General features: G+C 45.0%; 2 protein-coding genes across 12 annotated transcripts in view; both read right to left on the bottom strand.

The window, feature by feature from the left end:
* Positions 1–15,921, bottom strand: part of LOC126419835 (UDP-glycosyltransferase UGT5-like) — a 640,482-nt gene that overhangs the window by 120,442 nt on the left and 504,119 nt on the right. For 3 of the 11 annotated variants that reach the window (XM_050087076.1, XM_050087073.1, XM_050087072.1), the window contains exon 5: positions 7,532–7,751. The exons of the other annotated variants lie outside the window; for them this stretch is intronic. In XM_050087076.1, coding sequence (XP_049943033.1) covers positions 7,532–7,751 — 220 coding nt within the window. The remainder of the gene's footprint in view (positions 1–7,531; positions 7,752–15,921) is intronic. 11 annotated transcript variants of the gene reach the window in all.
* Positions 1–15,921, bottom strand: part of LOC126419840 (UDP-glycosyltransferase UGT5-like) — a 279,967-nt gene that overhangs the window by 230,145 nt on the left and 33,901 nt on the right. The window lies entirely within an intron of this gene.

The raw sequence follows: 15,921 nt of genomic DNA, 5'->3' as shown, positions 1-15,921 counted from the left end.
CACCTTTCTGCCTTCCCTTCTTTGCTTAGAACTGGGTTGCCATCTGAGCTCTTGATATTCATACAAGTGGTTCTCTTCTCTCCAAAGGTCTCTTTAATTTTCCTGTAGGCAGTATCTATCTTAGCCCTAGTGAGATAAGCCTCTACATCCTTACATTTGTCCTCTAGCCATCCCTGCTTAGCCATTTTGCACTTCCTGTCGATCTCATTTTTGAGACGTTTGTATTCCTTTTTGCCTGCTTCATTTACTGCATTTTTATATTTTCTCCTTTCATCAATTAAATTCAATATTTCTTCTGTTACCCAAGGATATCTATTAGCCCTCGTCTTTTTACCTATTAGATCCTCTGCTGCCTTCACTACTTCATCCCTCAGAGCTACCCATTCTTCTTCTACTGTATTTCTTTCCTCCATTCCTAAAATTGTTCCCTTATGCTCTCCCTGAAACTCTCTACAACCTCTGGTTCTTTCAGTTTATCCAGGTCCCATCTCCTTAAATTCCCACCTTTTTGCAGTTTCTTCAGTTTTAATCTGCAGTTCATAACCAATAGATTGTGGTCAGAATCCACATCTGCCCCTGGAAATATCTTACAATTTAAAACCTGGTTCCTAAATCTCTGTCTTACCATTATATAATCTATCTGATATCTTTTAGTATCTCCAGGATTCTTCCATGTGTACAACCTTCTTTTATGATTCTTGAACCAAGTGTTAGCTATGATTAAGTTATGCTCTGTGCAAAATTCTACAAGGCGGCTTCCTCTTTCATTTCTTCCCCCCAATCCATACAGTGCAATAATTCGCTGCCAGACGATTAGAAAGAAAGAGAGCCACTGAAGTCGCACTTAGTCATAGAGAGGCTCTCGCGAAAGCCACAGAAGACAGACAGGTACGGTCTAACAGATGTCTTTTCTTTGCTCTTGAAGGGTTGTCTTTATATTATTTTATTCTATTTTACCTTGTTATATATACATTGACATTAGTTGCCCTTATGTGTTTTTCTTTTTCTTTTGTATGTTTACGTATCTTTTGCGATGTATCATGCAATATTTCACCTCAAATGTTTGCGAAATACGCCCGTCGTACAGCAGCTTCGACCAATCACAGCACAATAGCTACAATTTCCATTGGTAGGACATTTAGACTGGATAGTTTTGTGGTGAACAAGCTTTGTTTACATTTAAGATTCAAAATGGTTCAAATGGCTCTGAGCACTATGGGACTTAACAGCTATGGTCATCAGTCCCCTAGAACTCAGAACTACTTAAACCTAACTAACCTAAGGACAGCACACAACACCCAGTCATCACGAGGCAGAGTAAATCCCTGACCCCGCCGGGAATCGAATCCGGGAAACCGGGCGTGGGAAGCGAGAACGCTACCGCACGACCACGAGCTGCGGACTTACATTTAAGAACTTATCATACTGCAGCATTGCAGAGCCACTGAGGAAGCTTGATTGTTTATATTGATTATTCTAATACCAGTGAGACTTTTATTTAATAAATTTGAGAAAGAGTAAAGATTTATATATTTTTAAGTTATCTCAGCATTAAATACTATTCGACTCATTAGCGAGCATTCAGGTTGCTTCGCCACTGTTTAAAATTATTCATCGGCTTTCAGTTTTATTTGAAATATTTTATTAGATATTCCTTTTTGGCATGAACACGATCATTACTGATAGGAAGATTAATTAAGGGTGGATCCTGCCATCGACATACATGGCGAAGCACATGGCAAGACTTGAGAATTTTATACTTTAGTTATCTTTCCCTGTAATTGGAGAGCAGATGTTAAGTGTTATTTAGTCAGTGACTGAGACACTTTTCTTATGTTTGACAGTGACTATTCAAAATGACCAACAGAGAAGAATAGACGAGATATACTTTTTCAAGTAGTAGGGGATAAATCAGCAGGGAGTCCACGGAAACCAGCAGGAAAGAAAGAGAAATGGCATCAGATACCAATAGGAACTATCTTAAGTAGAAGTGTATGAATTATACGATGCAAAATTTGTACAGGCAGGTCGTAAGTAAAGTAACTGAGGAAGTGAAGCGAGGGCTTATAAAGGAACTTAATAAATTTTTTATTGATAAATGTATAGATAATAATTCGACTCTCATGCCAAGGATTAATTAGAAAAGTATTTAATACTGACGGACAAAAGAAGATTTACGCTCTTCGTTTATTGATTTTAGTAATAGTTACCTTGCGTTGTTCTCATGTCCTGGTGGTAAGACGTGCTGTGTGATTTTAAAGTGAAATTGTGTTATATAGTGAAAGCTATTTATGAACACAGTGATTTTTCTCGTTTACGATACCATGGATCCCAGATCCTGTAACTCTGGAAATTATTATTATTTTATTTTGTGTTTAGAATTTAGATGGAAGCGACGATCTTCATGGCGGCGCAGATCAACAATAGAGGTGCGTGAATGTGTTTATCTCTTTCCCTTCGTGGCCGCCGATGTCAGTTCCAATATTTAGGTCACATTTGCCGCGACACTCAGAACCTGCGATCTTTCTTTTCGTTTAATAACGAAGTGTGATTCTTTTTCTTCTTAGGTGAATAAATGCATTTTAACCATAACTCTTTTTACCCAGGCCACGGGGAATAATAGTACTTAGAACGTACGTGCCTCTACCCCGATCGTACGATCGCATACGTTTGAGTGTGTACCGACGTAACTATACTTATGACCGATTTCCCTAACAGTATTAATTCTTATTTTGAACCACTCACTCACGAATGTACGTGCTCTCTTATTTAGTGTATTCCTTCATAACATTACTGTTAATATTCAGTGGCTTAGTTTCCACAATTGACCTTTGCCTGTGTGGCAGCGGCGCTTCACGCGAAATATGTATTACGCGACAATCATACTAACTCTCATTTCAAAATCACGACACGGGCTGACTAAGTATCTAGCAAATTTATCAGAGCGGTTACAGATTCGAGGGCAAAGATAAATCAAAGAAGTAAGTGAACAATTGGCAGAGCTCAAAAAGCTACGAGAAAAGTTTAAATTAGACAAAAAGTCAGAGGTTGAAGACGAGCTTCAAGAATAGCGAGGTAGTAAAAAGGAGGTAACATCTTTTAAAAATGAAATATTTTAAGAGGAGACGGAGGATAAAATGGTTCAAATGGCTCTGAGCACTATGGAACCTAACATCTGACGTCATCAGCCCCCTGGAATTAGAACTACTTAAACCTAACTAACCTAAGGACGTCACACACATCCATGCCCGAGGCAGGATTCGAGCCGGCGACTGTAGCAGCAGCCCGGTTCCGTACTGAAGCTCCCAGAACCGCTCGGCCACAGCGGCCGGCGACAGAGGACAAACAAATTGAAGGATAACTGAAAGTGAACAAGTAGAAGCAAGACTTGGGAAAAAATTGTTCAAAATCAAGTTAATGAATGTAGGCAAGGCAAGGATGAAGTTAAAATTTATTGTGGTCACGTTATTCAAGAGCATGAGCGACACAGTAGAGAAGAGGTCGAAGAAGTAATATAGAACGCTTCTTCAATACAAGACAGAGTGGAGTTACTTGAAAAGAAAGTTTAAGAAGAGGATATTGCAAGTCATCTTATGGGAATACACACACAAATGGGAGCAGTTTGAGTAATGTCAGGTTTGAAGCAAATGACACGACGATGATACCTAATCGATCTGGCGGACAGGGTAAGCAGCAGTCTGCAGCTGTTTGCTGATGATGTGTGATGTACGGGGGAGTGACGTCGTTGAATAATTGTAGCAGGATAAAAGATGCATTAGACAAAATTTCTGGTTGGTTTTGATGAATAGCAGCTAGGTCTCAATGTAGAAAAATGTAAGGTAAGCAGATGAGTAGGAAAAAGAAACCGATAATGTTCGACTACAGTATTAGTTGTGTGCTGCTTGACACAGGCACATCGATTAAACACCTAGGCGTAACGTTGCAAAGCAATATGGAATATGAAATGGAACGAGCACGTACGGGTTGTAGTAGGAAAGGCAGATGATCGAGTTCGGTTTGTTGGGACAATTTTGGGGAAGTGTGGTTCATCTCTTAAGGAGACCGCATACAGCGCAATAGTGCGATCCATTGTCGAGTACTCTACGAGTGTTTGCGACCTGTAGCAGGCTGGATGAAAGAAAGACATCGAAACAATTCAGAGGTAGGCTGAAAGATTTGTTACCGGCAAGTTCGAACCATGCACAAGTCTTACGGAGATTCTTTAGCAACTCAAATAGGAATCCGTGGAGGGAAAGCGACGTTCTTTTCGCGAAGTACTATCGATTAAATTTATGGAACCGGCATTTGAAGCAGTCTGTGGAATGATAATACAGTCGCCAACAAAAATTTCGCGTGAGGACCAGAAGGTAAGGTTAGAGAGATTAGACAGGCATATAGACAGCAGTGTTGCCCTTCGCTCTATTTGCTAGTGGAACGGAGAAGGTAACGACAGGCAGTGGTAGAGGGTACCCTCCGCCACGCACCTTATCGTGGCTTGCGGAGTATGTATGTAAATGTAGATGTACAAGCGGCCTAACGTCGTCCGAGTGATGAAAAGCAGAAGGTTGCATTGGGCGGGTCATGCAGTGTGGAAGAAACACGGTAGTCCAAGATTAGAGTGGAATGTATCTCATCAGACATCAGACAATTGAGAAGATCTAGGAAGAGATAGACTGACTGAGTAAGAGAAGACTTGCTGCAACTGGAGTGTTGGAGAACTGGAAAAAGACTGCAGAAGCCAGGAGCAGATTAACTGTGGCTGCATGCGTTGCTGTTGGCCTGATTGTGTAAAGAAAAGTAAAAAGTTGGTACCGGGTGATCAAAAAGTCAGTATAAATTTGAAAACTGAATAAATCACGGAATAATGTAGATGGAGAGGTACAAATTGACACACATGCTTGGAATGACATGGGGTTTTATTAGAACCAAAAAAATACCAACGTTCAAAAAATGTCCGACAGATGGCGCTTCATGTGATCAGAACAGCAATAATTAGCATAACAAAGTAAGACAAAGCAAAGATGATGTTCTTTACAGGAAATGTTCAATATGTCCACCATCATTCCTCAACAATAGCTGTAGTCGAGGAATAATGTTGTGAACAGCACTGTAAAGCATGTCCGGAGTTACGGTGAGGCAATGGCGTCGCATGTTGTCTCTCAGCATCCCTAGAGATGTCGGTCGATCACGATACAGTTGCGACTTCAGGTAACCCCAAAGCCAATAATCGTACGGACTGAGGTCTGGGGACCTGGGAGACCAAGCATGACGAAAGTGGCGGCTGAGCACACAATCATCACCAAACGACGCACGCAAGAGATCGTTCACGCGTCTAGGAATATAGGGTGGTGCTAATAAAACCCCACGTCGTTCCAAGCATGTGTGTCAATTTTTACCTCTCTATCTACATTACTCCGTGGTTTATTAAGTTTTGAAATTTATACTGACTTTTTTATCACCCGGTACTTACAACAATAGAAATAATAGTAATGCGTCAACCACCACATCACCTCTGTCAGAAGAAAAGTGCCTGAAGATCTTCAGAGTGCTTTAGATTTAGTACTTGTAGAATTTATTACCGTGTCGATGTATGTATGCGGACTGAGGTGACGAATGGAAGTTTGTACTGAGACCAGTATTCGAAGCCGGGTCTCCCGCTCAGCAGGCAGAATCGCCAACCACTACTCCAGCTTGGCCTTCCTGATTGGGGATTTGCACTGAGGAGGGAGGCCTGCTAGTGTAGTCCAGGCAGCTGTTCTGAGCCACTGTGGTCAGCGCAACTGCCTAGTGAGCACGAGGCGCAGGTTCGAATCCTTGTCTTGGTACAAGTTTTCACTCGTCACTTCAGTCTGCATATATGTAGGGTGTTACAAAAAGGTACGGCCAAACTTTCAGGAAACATTCCTCAGACACAAATAAAGAAAAGAAGTTATGTGGACATAGGTCCGGAAACGCTTAATTTCCATGTTAGAGCTCGTTTTAGTTTCGCCAGTATGTACTGTACTTCCTCGATTCACCGCCAGTTGGCCCAATTGAAGGAAGGTAATGTTGACTTCGGTGCTTGTGTTGACATGCGACTCGTTGTTCTACAGTACTAGCATCAAGCACATCAGTACGTAGCATCAACAGGTTAGTGTTCATCACGAATGTGGTTTTGCAGTCAGTGCAATGTTTACAAATGCGGAGTTGGCAGATGCCCATTTGATGTATGGATTAGCACGGGGCAATAGCCGTGGCGCGGTACGTTTGTATCGAGACAGATTTCCAGAACGAAGGTGTCCCGACAGGAAGACGTTCGAAGGAATTGATCGGCGTCTTAGGGAGCACGGAACATTCCAGCCTATGAATCGCGACTGGGGAAGACCTAGAACGACGAGGACACCTGCAATAGACAAGGCAATTCTTCGTGCAGTTGACGATAACCCTAATGTCAGCGTCAGAGAAGTTGCTACTGTACAAGGTAACGTTGACCACGTCACTGTATGGAGAGTGCTACGGGAGAACCAGTTGTTTCCGTACCGTGTTCAGCGTGTGCAGGCACTATCAGCAGCTGATTGGCCTCCACGGGTACACTTCTGCGAATGGTTCATCCAACAATGTGTCAATCCTCATTTCAGTGCAAATGTTCTCTTTACGGATGAGGCTTTTTTCCAACGTGATCAAATTGTAAATTTTCACAATCGACATGTGTGGGCTGACGAGAATCCGCACCCAAATGTGCAATCACGTCATCAACACAGATTTTCTGTGAACGTTTGGGCAGGTATTCTTGGTGATGTCTCGATTGCGTCCCATGTTCTTCCACCTACGCTCAATGGAGCACGTTATCATGATTTCATACGGGATACTCTACCTGTGCTGCTAGAACATGTGCCTTTACAAGTACGACACAACATGTGGTTCATGCACGATGGAGCTCCTGCACATTTCAGTCGAAGTGTTCGTACACTTCTCAACAACAGATTCGGTGACCGATGGATTGGTAGAGGCGGACCAATTCCGTGGCCTCCACGCTCTCCTGACCTCAATCGTGTTGACTTTCATTTATGGGGGCATTTGAAAGCTCTTGTCTACGCAACCCCGGTACCAAATGTAGAGACTCTTCGTGCTCGTATTGTGGACGGCTGTGATACAATAAGCCATTCTCCAGGGCTGCATCAGCGCATCAGGGATTCCGTGCGACGGAGGGTGGATGCATGTATCCTCGCTAACGGAGGACATTTTGAACATTTCCTGTAACAAAGTGTTTGAAGTCACGCTGGTACGTTCTGTTGCTGTGTGTTTCCATTCCGTGATGAATGTGATTTGAAGAGAAGTAATAAAATGAGATCTAACATGTAAAGTAAGCGTTTCCGAACACATGTCCACATAACATATATTATTTCTTTGTGTGTGAGGAATGTTTCCAGAAAGTTTGGCCGTACCTTTTTGTAACACCCTGTATACGTCATAGGTGTGAGACTTGGGAAGGTCCCTGGAACCGTAGAGTTTGATGTGATAAATCGCGGTGTTGTCGTGGCCGGCTGGCTACCTGGGCTCGTTGAGCACCTGGTCGAGCGCCCACTGGACCGACTCGGCGGTGATGTTGCGCAGCTGCAGCAGCACGGCGAAGCCCAGCTGGACGGCCTGCATGGCGTTCAGCTCCTGCTCGGCGAACACGGGCAGCGCCACCACGGGCACGCCGCGCGCCATCGCCTCCTGCGTGCTCAGCAGGCCGCCGTGCGAGATGAAGGCGCGCACATTCTTGTGGGCTGCAACAGACAGCGTGGCCCTCTCGTGTACTGCCACTACCTCTTTGGAGGATAAGTCTAGGATTACTTGGCAAGAGGGGCAACAAAATGCAGCGTAGACCACCAGTCCTTCTTCTCAGGCCGTATGGCGGATGACGGTCACGTTGGTACAGCACGAGTGCGTCTCCTGGCACCTCGTTGCTGGTCATCAGAGCTCACTTCCAAGTGGGGCTCATCGCTGGAGACAATTCTACTCCAGTCAATGAGATTCCATCCCAGAGATGTGTCTGGAGATGCCCCAGAGAAATGTGGGATACTAACCTGACCTGCCAACCGAGATGGAATCCACGTTTGGCACTCTCGATTCAGACGTTCCACGATTTCCCTAAATCGATCCAGGAAAATTCCGGAATGGTTTCTATGAAAGGGCTCGACCGATTTCGTTTCTCGTCCTTGTATCACTCCTAGCTCGTGCTGCGTCTCCAATGACCTCAAAGTCGACGGAGCTTCAAACACTAATCTTCACTATTTGGTTCCGTCCAACATAACTGTCAGCAGTGATGGTCTGGGATGCCGTTTCGTTTCATCGCAGGACCCCTTTGGTTGTCATCTGCGGGACCCTGACAGCACAGCAGCACATGGACGGTATTCTGTGCGCAGTTTTGTTGCCCTACGCTACGGGGCTTACATTTTAGTAAGATTAGGCAGAATTTCACATGACATCCGTCAGGAGGACATCCAAGAACCCTGTCAATCGATATGAAGCCGAATGACAGCTACTGTAAGGGCCACACGGTGACCACCGCTTTATTGATTTTCTCAATTTGTGAAGTTCTTTCTCTTGAATAAATCATCCAGTTGCTCTGAAGTTGTAATCATTTCTTGTTTGGACATCCGGATAATTTCTTCGTGGTTCACCTTCTTTTGTCCTAGAGTGCAAGTCCTGTGCGCGGAATGATGCAAAAATAACTGTGCGGATTTTTCATAGCCGACGCTCGTGACCGAGAGGTTCTAGACGCTTCAGTCCGGAACCGCGCGACTGCTACGATCGCAGGTTCGAATCCTGCCTCGGGCATGGATGTGTGTCATGTCCTTAGGTTAGCTACGTTTAGGTAGTTCTAAGTTCTAGGGGACTGATGACCTCAGATGTTAACTCCCATAGCACTCAGAGCCATTCGAACCATTTGATTTTTCATATATATGGCTCTGAGCACTATGGGACTTAACATCTGAGGTCATCACTCCCCTAGAATTTAGAACTACCTAAACCTAGCTAACCTAAGGACATGACACACATCCATGCCCGAGGCGGGATTCGAACCTGCGATCGTAGCAGTCGCGCGGTTCCGGACTGAAGCGCATAGAACCGCTCGGCCACCGCGGCCGGCTGCGGATTTTTCGATCATACGACTATTTATTACCTATTAACCATGATGGCAAGTAATTGTAAAGATCTGAGCAAAAATTCCGATATAACAGGGCTCTGAATCATGTCACACTGTCTTCAGATCACACACCCGACCAAATCAGAAGCTAAACTGGCTGAAAGCAGGAAACAGAATGCCGGGTGCCCGCTAGAAACCACTGTGCTCCACGGTCAAAAATCAGAAGCGTTTCCCATTGGCTGAAGACCCGAGCTGTCCCACCAAAGATACAAATTCGCTTCAGTCGTGCCCCTTACAGATAATCCGAGGAATTTATATCGCAAAGATAAATTTGCGATTTTAGAACGTAAAAATGTTGTAGACAAAAATGAAAGTGCAACTGAATTTCAGGCTGGCAACCATGTAAGAAGCGTAAGAACGGTAAGTATAAGATGATCGTAAGCGACAGCGACCGGAGATGACTGACGTTCGGTGTCAGTGAAAATCGCTTTCAGACACGACAGGAACTGTTTCTGCCATTGAATGTGCGTACGTCTCAACCGGTTTCTGAGCCTTCTTTGTAAAGGGAACTATATACGGTGTACATTTGGCATCGAGTACCTCACAAAAGGCTGTTGCTGGCTGTGATACCTGAGACTGTATTCTTCGCTAGGCCTAACAACACAGAAACTGGACGCTGTCTGAATGGAAGCGCGTGGTGGGGACCGACGGGTTGCGATTTCTCCTCTTTTCAAACGATGCGAGCTCTGAACTGCTCACTGGCCCAATGGGGCACTCAGTGGAGGCTGTGGTACAGGCCAGAGGAGGCTCTGTCGTGTGTCGCAGGTGTTTATCGTAACGCGAATTTGGCTCAGTCTTTCAGGTTACTGCGGAGCTTTATTTCAGCATCAGCTGAGTACCTGGCGTTGCCTGAGTATGCATTTATTACATTAGCTTATCTTCTTCTTCCACTTCTCTTTGTCCGTTTCCTCCGCCTGCTCTCTGTCCACCCTCACTATCATCTCTCTCTGTCTATCTGCTATTCCCCCCTCTCCCTTTCCATCTGCCCCCCTCCCTCTCTCAGTCCCTTTACTACTCCCCCTCTCTCTGTCCATCTGGTTCTACCACCTCTGTCCATATCACTTCCCCACTCCCTTTATTTTGGATATTTGTTGTAAGATCTTATGGGGCCAACTGCTGAATTAATCGGTCCCCAAGCTTACGCACTGCTTAATTCAACTTAAACTTAGGCTAAGGTCAACACACACACACACCCATGCCCGAGGGAGGACTCGAACCTCCGACGAGGTAGCCGCGCGGACCGTGACAAGGCGCCTCAGACCGCGCGGCTACCACACGCGGCTCTCCCTTTATCTCTCCATCCGTGTGTCCATTTCCTCTTTCCTTTCTCTGTTTACTCCTTTCTCCCCATCTCTCCGTCCATCTTCCCATCTGCCCTCTCCCAGTCGATCTCCTCCTCGCATCTCTCTCTGTTCATCTTCTCCTCTCTTCTTCCTCTCTCCGACTCCTCCCCTTCATTGTATCCATCTCCTCCTTACTAATACCTGCGTCCATATCCTCCTTCCTCCACTCTGACCACATCTTCACCCGCTCTTCTGTCTTCACGTTATCGCCTCCACATTAATAGGACGCTGATGATTCTAAACCCAAAAGTACTTATTTTCAGATGCTAATATGTGTACCAAGTTTGGTTGAAAGTGTTCCAGGGGTTTAGGAGGATGTTTCTACCATTGCTTTGCCAGAGTACGAACATTTACGCAAGTACCACGTATATTTCACATACGTGTAACATATTTCACATAGATTTGTGCAGGCATTCGCATGTATCTCTAGCGAATTAGGTCCTGCAGTTTCATTTTCACGCAGCTCTATCTCCATGACGTCATATCTCCTGGAGAATACGCCGTATAGTGGTATAATTTTGCAGGTACATTTAGTCAAGTATTTCGATACTGTCTGCGAAATGTATTACGAATAAAATTAATAGTACAGACGCGAGTAATTAAAACGTCATGCACAGTGCGGCATTTTTTCACGCATCTCAGTGTTTATGACGTCATATGTCCTGAAGTATGTGTCTTACAGCGCTATAATTTTCTACGTGCATTCAGTGGTAATGCGAATGTGTGATGAATACAGTTAATAGTAAAGAAGTAATAAATTAAAACGTCATGGCCAATGCGACAGTTTCACTACATGAACAGCGAAAACGTATAAGCGATAAGTTTTTTCTTTCATTATTTTCCGCGGTTAGCAGCAAGAAAAGGTGTCTTAAAAGTTTGAAATTATGTTTTAAGTTAGTTGCAAGTCACTAAGTACTCTCATTCTCAAATTCTGGATGAATTAAGCCTGCGAGTCCTCTCGTCTTGAGCTGCACTAGTTTTCCTTCCCGATACCCCCCAACAATTCTCTCCAAACAGTAAGTCATATGTGTACCATGTCTGATTGAAATCGGTCCAGAGGTTTAGGAGGAGATGTGAAACATCTCCTCCTTGTACTTATTTGCTGCGCTTAGCTTTTAAATAGTTTTTCTGGGAAAACCTAGCGTAGTTTTCGCGTCTCGTATTTCAGTGAGTGTTTCTTGATTATCAGAGTAGCTCATCAGAAGATTATCTTGGGAATTTGTCACCGTATAGGGTAGGGTTAACATAGTCATGTGTAGGGACGGTGGTTGTTGTGAGCGGACGCAAGGAGAATTGGCCACTCTTCGGGGGCAGGTGGAGGCTTTGTCTGTTAGGCTCATCGAGCTCGAGGCGCAGGCGTCGGCTCGTAGTGGCGTTGGGGCAACTGTGGTGAGACCTATGCCTACTTCGGTGGCCTTGGAATCACATGGAACCCCTGATGTCGCTGCGTCTTCCGGCAGTGAGCATCTTACCGGTCAGCCATCACTCCAGGGTGAATGGCGGACAGTGGTGGGCTCGCGCGTGCCTGGCCGAAAGGCGAAGGTGGGATCTGGCCGCGTGGCAGCTGCCTTACCCCTTTCCAACAGGTACGGGGTGCTTCCTAGTCATGATGACATCGTTTCCGAGCCACCACAGGATGCCTCGCCTGTTGGGCCAGTGGCCGATTCTCCGGCAAGGTCCCGACAGTCACAGAGGGCGGGCCTATTAGTTATAGGGAGCTCCAACGTTAGGCGGGTTATGGAGCCCCTCAGGAAAATAGCGGGTAGGTCGGGGAAGAATGCCAGTGTGCACTCGGTGTGCTTGCCGGGGGGTCTCGTCCGTAATGTGGAGGAGGCCCTTCCGGCAGCTATTGAACGCACTGGGTGTGACCGGCTGCAGATAGTAGCACATGTCGGAACGAATGACGCCTGCCGCTTGGGTTCTGAGGCCATCCTTGTTTCCTTCCGGCGGCTGGCTGATTTGGTGAAGACAACCAGCATCGCACGCGGAGTGCAAGCTGAGCTTAATATCTGCAGCATAGTGCCCAGAGTCGATCGCGGTCCTCTGGTTTGGAGCCGTGTGGAGGGTCTAAACCAGAGGCTCAGACGACTCTGCGACTATAATGGTTGCAAATTCATCGACCTCCGTTATTGGGTGGAGAACTGTAGGGCCCCCCTAGACAGGTCAGGCGTGCACTACACACCGGAAGCAGCTACTAGGGTAGCAGAGTACGTGTGGCGTGCACACGGGGGTTTTTTAGGTTAGAGGGACCCCCCCTTGGGTGAAACGATAAAATACCTGACGGCTTACCAGAGAGGACATTATCATCGTTGATAAAGAACGTCCGTCCTCAGAGACCAAAAACAGGAAAAGTTAACGTAATATTGGTAAACTGCAGGAGTATCCAGGGCAAGGTTCCTGAATTAGTATCTCTTATTGAAGGAAATAGTGCGCATATAGTATTAGGAACGGAAAGTTGGTTAAAACCGGAAGTGAACAGTAACGAAATCCTAGACACAGAATGGAATATATACCGCAAGGATAGGATAAACGCCAATGGTGGAGGATTATTTATAGCAGTAAAGAATTCAATAATATCCAGTGAAGTTATTAGCGAATGCGAATGTGAAATAATCTGGGTTAAGTTAAGTATCAAAGGTGGGTCAGATATGATAGTCGGATGCTTCTATAGACCACCTGCATCAGCAACCGTAGTAGTTGAGCGCCTCAGAGAGAACCTGCAGAACGTCGTGAAGAAGTTTCGTGATCATACTATTGTAATAGGGGGAGACTTCAATCTACCAGGTATAGAATGGGATAGTCACACAATCAGAACTGGAGCCAGGGACAGAGACTCTTGTGACATTATCCTGACTGCCTTGTCCGAGAATTACTTCGAGCAGATAGTTAGAGAACCAACTCGTGAAGCTAACGTTTTAGACCTCATAGCAACAAATAGACCGGAACTTTTCGACTCCGTGAATGTAGAAGAGGGTATCAGTGATCATAAGTCAGTGGTTGCATCAATGACTACAAGTGTAATAAGAAATGCCAAGAAAGGAAGGAAAATATATTTGCTTAACAAGAGTGATAGGGCACAAATCGCAGAATATCTGAGTGACCACCATCAAACGTTCATTTCTGAGGAAGAGGATGTGGAACAAAAATGGAAAAAATTCAGAAGCATCGTCCAGTACGCCTTAGATAAGTTCGTACCGACTAAGGTCCAAAGCGAGGGGAAAGATCCACCGTGGTATAACAATCATGTACGAAAGGTACTACGGAAACAAAGAAAGCTTCATCATAGGTTTAAGAGTAGTCGAATCATAGCTGATAAGGAAAAGCTGAACGAAGCGAAAAAGAGCGTAAAGAGAGCAATGAGAGAAGCATTCAACGAATTCGAACATAAAACATTGGCAAACAATCTAAACAAGAACCCTAAAAAGTTTTGGTCATATGTAAAATCGGTAAGCGGATCTAAATCCCCTATTCAGTCACTCGTTGACCACGATGGCACCGAAACAGAGGACGACCGAAGAAAGGCAGAAATACTGAATTCAGTGTTCCGAAACTGTTTCACTGCGGAAAATCGTAACACGGTCCCTGACTTCAGCCGTCGCACGGACGCCAAAATGGAAAATATTGAAATAAACGATATCGGAATTGAAAAACGACTGCTATCACTTAGTAGCGGAAAAGCATCCGGACCAGACGAGATACCCTTAAGATTCTACAGTGATTATGCTAAAGAACTTGCCCCCTTTCTATCAGCAATTTATCGTAGATCGCTGGAAGAACGTAAAGTACCTAGCGACTGGAAGAAAGCGCAGGTGGTTCCCATTTTCAAGAAGGGTCATAAATCAGATGCGAATAATTATAGGCCTATTTCGCTTACGTCAATCTGTTGTAGAATAATGGAACATGTTTTGTGTTCTCGTATTATGACGTTCTTAGATAATACAAATCTCCTTCATCATAACCAACATGGATTCCGCAAACAGAGATCATGTGAAACTCAGCTCGCCCTATTTGCCCAAGAAATTCACAGTGCCGTAGACACTGGCGAGCAGATTGATGCCGTATTCCTGGACTTCAGGAAGGCATTTGATACGGTTCCGCACTTACGTTTAGTGAAAAAAATACGAGCTTACGGAATATCGGACCAGGTTTGTGATTGGATTCAGGATTTCCTAGAAGAAAGAACACAACATGTCATTCTTAACGGTTCAAAATCTGCAGATGTAGAGGTAATTTCGGGAGTACCGCAGGGAAGCGTGATAGGACCTTTATTGTTTACAATATACATAAATGACTTAGTTGACAACATCGGTAGCTCCGTGAGGCTATTTGCAGATGACACGGTTGTCTACAAGAAAGTAGCAACATCAGAAGACTCGTACGTACTCCAGGAGGACCTGCAGAGGATTAATGCATGGTGCGACAGCTGGCAGCTTTCCCTAAACGTAGATAAATGTAATATAATGCGCATACATAGGGGCAGAAATCCATTCCAGTACGATTATGCCATAGGTGGTAAATCATTGGAAGCGGTAACGACCGTAAAATACTTAGGAGTTACTATCCGGAGCGATCTGAAGTGGAATGATCACATAAAACAAATAGTGGGAAAAGCAGGCGCCAGGTTGAGATTCATAGGAAGAATTCTAAGAAAATGTGACTCATCGACGAAAGAAGTAGCTTACAAAACGCTTGTTCGTCCGATTCTTGAGTATTGCTCATCAGTATGGGACCCTTACCAGGTTGGATTAATAGAAGAGATAGACATGATCCAGCGAAAAGCAGCGCGATTCGTCATGGGGACATTTAGTCAGCGCGAGAGCGTTACGGAGATGCTGAACAAGCTCCAGTGGCGGACACTTCAAGAAAGGCGTTACGCAATACGGAGAGGTTTATTATCGAAATTACGAGAGAGCACATTCCGGGAAGAGATGGGCAACACATTACTACCGCCCACATATATCTCGCGTAATGATCACAACGAAAAGATCCGAGAAATTAGAGCAAATACGGAGACTTACAAGCAGTCGTTCTTCCCACGCACAATTCGTGAATGGAACAGGGAAGGGGGGATCAGATAGTGGTACAATAAGTACCCTCCGCCACACACCGTAAGGTGGCTCGCGGAGTATAGATGTAGATGTAGATACACAGTACACACCTAGTGTTTGACAAACACCCCCTCAATTCTTTCTTTCTTTTGTTTGTACCTTCTTCCCGCAGTGTCGCAGGGACGGCATGGTTAGTCGGATTTGGCAAGGTTAATTTAAGAGGTGGCCGAATACCCTTCCTGCCGCCACCCCGTACCCCCCGGGATGGAAGTAGTTCACCCGAACTGTCCGAGTCCAGTGTAATCCATGGAATAGTGTGAGTGTGTTCAGATGTCTGCGAGCCGTGTGACTGAGG

This window comes from Schistocerca serialis, chromosome 9 (genome assembly GCF_023864345.2).
Source record: "Schistocerca serialis cubense isolate TAMUIC-IGC-003099 chromosome 9, iqSchSeri2.2, whole genome shotgun sequence".
In the NCBI taxonomy this organism is placed as follows: Eukaryota; Metazoa; Arthropoda; class Insecta; order Orthoptera; family Acrididae; genus Schistocerca; species Schistocerca serialis.
This window is presented reverse-complemented; position numbering and strand designations above follow the sequence as displayed.